This window comes from Cyprinodon variegatus, unplaced genomic scaffold (assembly GCF_000732505.1).
Source record: "Cyprinodon variegatus isolate N-32 unplaced genomic scaffold, C_variegatus-1.0 Scaffold22, whole genome shotgun sequence".
Lineage (NCBI taxonomy): Eukaryota > Metazoa > Chordata > Actinopteri > Cyprinodontiformes > Cyprinodontidae > Cyprinodon > Cyprinodon variegatus.
The window spans coordinates 1,156,575-1,163,895 of NW_015150475.1; the positions used below are offsets into that span (position 1 = coordinate 1,156,575).

The 7,321-nt window shown below is 39.5% G+C and overlaps 1 protein-coding gene across 1 annotated transcript in view; it reads right to left on the reverse strand.

Annotated features, from left to right (window-relative positions):
- tspan4 (tetraspanin 4) overlaps positions 1-2,960 on the reverse strand; it is a 169,284-nt gene extending 166,324 nt beyond the window's left edge. Inside the window, exon 1 of the mRNA XM_015391053.1 lies at positions 1,324-2,960. Within this exon, the coding sequence (XP_015246539.1) occupies positions 1,324-1,644 (321 nt within the window). The 5' untranslated portion in view covers positions 1,645-2,960. The remainder of the gene's footprint in view (positions 1-1,323) is intronic.
- Positions 2,961-7,321: the final 4,361 nt, after the last annotated feature.

Below are 7,321 nucleotides of genomic sequence, written 5' to 3' on the forward strand. Positions count from 1 at the left end.
CCATATAACATTATATTTTTTTGATATACCTGAGCAGGGATGGGCAACCCCAGCCCTTAAGGTCCAGGGTTCTAACATTTTCTGATGGCTCCCCGCTCCAACTACCCCGAAAAACTACCCAAACTCCTGGGACCTTTTTGCTGATCAAATAAATCAACCAATTGATTCAGGTGTGTCGGGCCAAGAACACATCTTAAAGTTGCAGCACACGGACCTAGAAGGACTGGATTGCCTATCTCTTCCCCAATTTATGACTGGTGACACTGATCATATTTTTTTCAGAACTTTTTTAGCCATGCAACAAATTATGACGACACATTAACAATAATTAAAATATTTCACAAACAATTTTAACCAGCTGTAAATTAAAAAAAGACACATAAAACACTCTAAACATTCATATGAGTGAGGGCGTTAATATAATATGTTGTCATCAATTATTCCTGCTGCACAGAACAAAGGCTCCACAAAATGACAACAAAGGAGCCGAGAGGTCACTTATTCCTTGAGTGGGAACACGTTTTGGCAGCTAGGTTTTGTTTCATATCTTTATGTTCTTGATTTTATTCCCTTAGTGATTATAAAACATTTTGATGATGTAAAGTAATCCCACAAAAGTAGCCACAGATGTAAAACTGACTTTATAACTTTGTGACAAGTTGCAATGAATTGCACTGTAGGAGCCTGTGGCAAGAAAATGCACAAGCTAAAGATGTTGTAATGTGAAGCATAGCATGGGAACTTGACAGGCGTCACTGTGCAAATGAAAGTGATCTGTTGTGAGGCTATCAGAGTGAAAGTGACAGAGGCAGACACACTGGAGCTCACACATGCCCACAGCAAACAGATACAATCCGTCAGATAGAGCAGGCTGACAGCAGATCCTCTGGTGGACTGAGCAGTGTCGTTGAACTGGGAGGAAGGTATGGTAGAGGTATTGGAAAAGAACCGGAGCACAGAGGCGACACTGTGATCAAAGTCTGAACACAATGCAGGCTCCCAATATGCCAGAGCTTAACAAGGAAAACAACTCAGAGTACGCCCACACTGAAAGTACATTATTGGTAACAGAAAATGCTTCTCCCTCCCACACGGTGGGCTTTGTACACAAGATCTAAATGCATGATCTGCCTCTTCCTCATGCTGCCTCTCCTTTTTCCTCCAACCACTTTTTGACTGCACAGACCAGCTAAACAGCTAACAGGAGTAAAAAGTCACAGTAAGAGATGAAAAGATAAAGAAATAACTAACTCTATTTAGACACTTCTCAAAAAACTCATTCATACTTAGTGATGGAAGAAAAAAGTGACAATAAAAACTTACCCAGAAAAGGAGGTTGAAGAAGACCATTCCATAGCGCAGGGCCATCATGCAACCCTCAGCCATCCTGCAGCGCCGCAGTTCTAGAAGGAATATGAAGGAGAGGTCCAGGTAAAACACCACATACTTCTTTCCCTGGGCGTAGCGCCCGTTGGAGTTCTTTGGCCCCTTTGTTGTGTGAAAGCCGAAAGCAAAAGGAGGTCTCTTATACTCAAACTCCCCACTGAATCGGTGAAAACCAGAAGTGAATGGTGGAGTGTCAGGTTTGCTGTCCAGAGATGGACTACGTCGGTACGGGGTTTCATCTGTGCTTGAGCGTCTCATTGTGGGAGTTTATTCAGCCTTTGAAAGTGGTTAATATTCACTCTGTGTGCTTCAGCTTTGAGGTTAGTCCACAATAAGGTACCAGGAGTCACTCCCCCGAGAGCAGAGCAATAGACTTTGAGATAATTATGACCCTCTGACAAACACTGGAGCTGCTGGTTCAATTATTCCATAAAATGGTCCCACTACCTAAACTGACCTTGTCTTCAATCCTTTAGAGTCATTACATTCAGCAGCAAACCTGGCACACACTGGGGACACCACCTGTAAAATCTGCAACTCTGTTTCCCCTAGCGTAATCCCTCAAACACAGGTGACGTGTGCTGTGAGATAAGCCGGTCTGCAGTTTCATCTCATAATGCTTCAATCAGGGGAATGACCAAAGAGCTTAACACATCCCCATCTGCGTGGAGCAGCCAAAATGATCCAGAAATGTCCTACCTGATCTCATGAGAAGTTCCAGAACAGGTGCTCATATCCAGCAACTAATGACACCTCTACAGTGGCTATATTAACTTCTTACACTCAGTAGCTGATGAGATGGCTGAGAATGCAACACAGCGCTCTGATCCTAGGTGCATGTGAGTGTTCAGCATGTGAATGTGGCTGATGAGGTGCTTTTGCTGACATGCAAAAAGGAAGATTTAATAAAACACAAGGAGATGAGAGTTGAGGATGCCCCTATAGATGTAAGAGGAAGGTTGGTAGGAGGGATGAAAAGGTGAAGGACGCTTGAGACTGGACCATTCTATGGCTTCCTAAAGTGCTATCCCTGTGGAGTTACTGCCTTGCCTAATTTCCTCCTCGCTTCACGCGTCAACCCAAACTTGTCCCTTTTTGTTTCTGTGAAGTGGCCAGAGGTTACTCTGCGCCTCTTCCCAGCCTATTCTCCACACGTATAGAAGTCACCTCTTCAACTCAGTTATTCTATCAAGCGTGCCCCTCTCTGCGCTCCCCCTCTGCGCTGACGGCGGGTAATTAATTTCCAGACTCTCATCAGAGAGGCAAAGTGTGTGGTGTCGACTCCTCTTGTTTCCCCCTCCTCCGCTACAGCTTGTTTCTCCTCTTCTCTAGGTGGGTAAGGAGATCAAGGTGTCCATCAGGGTCATAGCAACGCAGCCATAGAAGAATGAGTAAGAAGGAGAGTTAGGCAGCCAGAAGGGGAACACTGTTTCCTCAGAGAAGCAAAAGAAAGACTGCAGTGTTTCAGTGGTGGTCCAGAATCGCTCCCAGAAGCTCCCTCCCTCTTTCTCTCTCTCTCTCTCTTTCGATCTGCCCCCCTCCCGCTTTCCTTCTCTTTCCTCCTTTTTCTCACAAGCTCCGATACTCTCCCCACCACCGCACCAACTGGCTCAAACACTCCATCCCTCCTCAGTCATTGTGCCCGAAACCTGCCTGTGCGAAAGGCAGGCATTCAAATTCTAGCCACACCCCAGGAAACCTAACAACCAATCAAGGTCTTGCATCTCCCATCTTCTCTCCCGAGCATGCCACCAGATAGCACTTTGAACACACAAATTCAGGCGTGCACAAACACATACACAGAGAATGGTGTTGTTTTAACATAGCAGAGCTGAGCAGCAGTCTGCAGTCGTATCAGTCTTTCGTCTTCCTCCTGCTGTCCTCACTGCCTCTCATTCCACATGCAGAGGTTGTTCCTACTCACTAACCAGACTGCTCTCTGCAAGCTTGGATTCAGGCATGCCCCCCACCCCTCAACACCAACTCCCTCCAGACCTGGATGCGGGTCACCTAATATCGGTGTAATATTGGTGTATCTTCTCTCATCACAGATTTTCACACCACAGAACAGCTCACCTGAACCCTGACTCTGTAGAAGCATAGAGAACAACTCACATTGCTGCTGACATTCACACAAAAAATGCTGCACACTCCCTCCTCTAGCCATTTGGGTCACTGGTTTTATGAGTCCACAAGCAGATATCAAATCTGCAGAGTGCAGACTATATTAATGGCTGCATCAAGTATTTAATGGATCTCTGCTTTGTCTACTGAGTGTACTCAACAGCGTGCGGTGTCAGACTGTAAAAGAAGCAGCACTCTGAGATAGAGTCTGACTTTTTGACATATTGTAAAGAGCATGCATGCCCATTGATTAAAATAGTGTAAAACTGCAGGGCATCAGAAATTTTTTTCAAAGTTAATACATGTGAGTATTTCTTTATTAATGGAGAAAAACACTGAAAAATGAACCTGCTGTTGCAGAAAGCTTGCTACAAAATCATTGATTATTTTTAACAACTAATAAAAACATATCCTGTAGTTATTTATCAAAGGTGATAAGTTACACTAGTGTGAAAAACTTTGCTAAGAGTACATAAAGTTGGAGGACACTGCTGCTACATATGGCTTATTTTATTCAAGGAAGTTACATTTTAGAAATTAACATTTATAATGATAGAAACAGCCCACAGACTTTTCTAAATGCATCTTTTTTACATCTGAAATGGTTCTAAGGCAGTAGGTGTGCCAACTGACAAACTGACCTGAATGAGCAGATAAAATAATTAGTTTGGTGGCTAAGAATATGAATGCAGAAAAAAACAGACAAATCAATAATGAAAATATTCACTCTCTAGTTTATCTAATCCAAGAGGGAATAATCAAAAACACAGCCTGAAGATATATTTGAGGGCAACATTCAAGTCCACAAATTTGTTTGTTTCAGTTAATTCCCCTGCACCTGAATAATATATCAGCATTCTGTTTGAGCTCTTATTCTATGAGCTGCATTGTTGTGAAACCAGTATGAAGATTGTTTTCAATAGTTTTAACCTGAAATACAAGCTTTAATTGTTCCACCGAGGGAAGGACACAATAACCTCCTTTCCCAGTCATCCCTTTATTGCTTTTGGTGGAGCCAAGAAAAGGGGGACAGCAAGCTTTGTTTAACCCGTTATCAATCACCAGATTAACCTCTTTCTTAAACCCTAAATCTCAAGAGAGACTGAGACATCCCTTCCTTTTAAAAAGCCATTGTCCCATTAAACCAGTGTGCACTTAACACAGGACCTTATACGCAACATGGAGTCTCCATCTTTGACTCCCAAAGTTAGGAATCAACAAGTAGGTCCAAAGGTCCTTACAGAAATTAAACTAATTAAAAAGGTAAAACATATTTATGTGGCAGTCTTTAAAGATCTATAAAAAAAGCTGAGAAATAAACAAAAACAAAAACAAATGCATTGGTTGTCACTGCTGTTGGTATTATTATTGTAACAACGGTTGATTGAATGTTGTAGAAATACTTGTAGATTCAACTTATAGTTTACTGTAGGTCCTGAGTAGAACCATTCTGGTGGTATTAGTGGGCGAGAAACTGAAAGGTATGAAAACTTCTGGGCTACATCTTCCAGTATCATCAGAGATGGCAAAAGTACTCACTTTCCGTACTTGAGTAAAAGTACAGATACTTGTGTTAAAAAATACTCTGGTAAAAGTGGAAGTACTGATTAAACTTCTTTACTCAAGTAAAAGTAACAAAGTACAGGCTTGTAAATTTACTTAAAGTATAAAAGTAAAAGTAGAAACCACTTTTTTCATGTCGTTGCCTACATTTTAAATGGATGTCTGCCAATAGGACTAGATCTCCATTGTGTTCATTTTCAATCATCTCGTCTTCCATACTACTATGCTAACGCCACCGCCACCAAGCTGCAATGATTTGCCGCCAATGAATACCGCCGAATCTGTCGATTCATCTTGTAGTGGTGCGTCAAATGCAATGTAGATTCCCATCCAATTAGATTGAATTTGGTATTGATGACGTGAAAAATAATAAACGGTAACTCCATTGAAATGATTCAAAACTAAAGTAACGAGCCAATTTTTTAAAATGTAAGGAGTAGAAAGTACAGATATTTGTGTAAAAATGTAAGGAGTAGAAGTAAAAAGTCGCCATAAAAATAAGTAATAAAGTAAAGTAAAAATATCAGAAAAATCTACTTGAGTACAGTAACGAAGTATTTGTACTTCGTTACTTCCCATCTCTGAGTATCATAAATCATAACCTTTTACAAAATCACATCAACCACTCAGCATCAGTAGCTATTAAAGAAATACCTGTCCTTTATTGTTTATGAGTTGATTTCTAACACAATTTTGAAAACAATTAACAAGACATTGCAAGTAAAAATTGAATAAATGGAATCACTCACAATGGTGCTCATTATGTTAAGCATCTTTCTTACATGTTTTTACGACTTTTGATCAAATATTGTGCGTGCACTGATATTCCGCTGGTTTAAAAGCTTGAAATCATATTAATTAAGCAACACCCTATCAGTTCTATCCATACAAATACAGGCCAACAGACATTTAAGATCAATAAATTAATTTAATCTAATTAACCGCTATCTTTAGACACATAATGCTTGCTAATAAAAACACTAAAGTGCACTACTGACTAAATCGGACTGTGTTTTCATAAAATGTTCTTGCATCTGTTTATTTACCTTGTTAATTAACTGCTGTTTGAAAATCTTATCACATTAATATCAACCCCGTCCCCCCGTCAACCCCCACCACTCCACCCCAACCTCACTAAAAAAGCAAATTCATTATATTGAATTAACAGACTGTGAATAAAATATGCTATGGCTGTGTTTGTAAATTAGATTTTACTTTCTACTTTTTGTAGCGACATGGCAGAACATTGTGATGTTTCTACAAGTATTACAGTTACTGGTTAAATTTAAAGCCTGCTGGAGAAATCTTTTAAGAAATGGCGCTTTCACTATTGTAGCTTCTGGGCAATTATGTAAGAACACACTGTTGTGCAGAGGATCCCAAAAAGATAGCAAAACTGTACAATCTAGTTGATGATTATCACTCAAACAGCTTTCAAATGTGTGTGTAAATCTATCAAATTGTACATTTAATCTCAATATTTACCCAAAGTCTGTGCATAGTAAATTTCAAACATACACTTGATGGCCGCAGCGGAATAATGAAAGAGTAATGCAGATTACATAGTTTAAAAAACGATATATGCTCACTACATTGACATGTTTAACTAAAAAAAGTTAATCAAAGTCCAGTTTAAATGGTCAATAGGTCTCAAAACCATTTCAAGAAAAATTATATCTTGTAGACAGACAAAAGGTCATTTGGGTGCTAAATATCGACAAGTCAGGTCTAGTGTGCAGATTAAGAGCCGTTCCAAGAGTACAATAAATAAAATGTTTAGAGAATTGGACTTAGACTAAGACTTCCTTTATTGTCATTGCACAAAAAAACACAAGGTGAATCTTGACAATGAAATGTCGATTACTTGGCTACCAGTGTAACAGAGGTAAGACTTATTCCTGCACAATAAATGTTTTCTATAACTAAAAGCTAAGAGCTAGCTATATAAGGATAAGGAAGTATATATATATATATACATATATATCACACTGAGTTATTGCAAGAAGTAGCATCAATAAATATTACACTGTGTTATTGCTAAAAGAAACATTAAATTGAAGATAAAACTAAACTAAGGTGCGTATATTGTCCATGTCCATGGGGATTGGTTTAAAAGAGTAAAAAAAGACTAAACATTATATATGTTCGATAAATAAAAAAAAAAACTAAGATGCCTTTATAAACAATAGATCTCTACACTCACCAGCCACTTTATTAGGTACACCTATCCAACTGCTCGTTAACACTT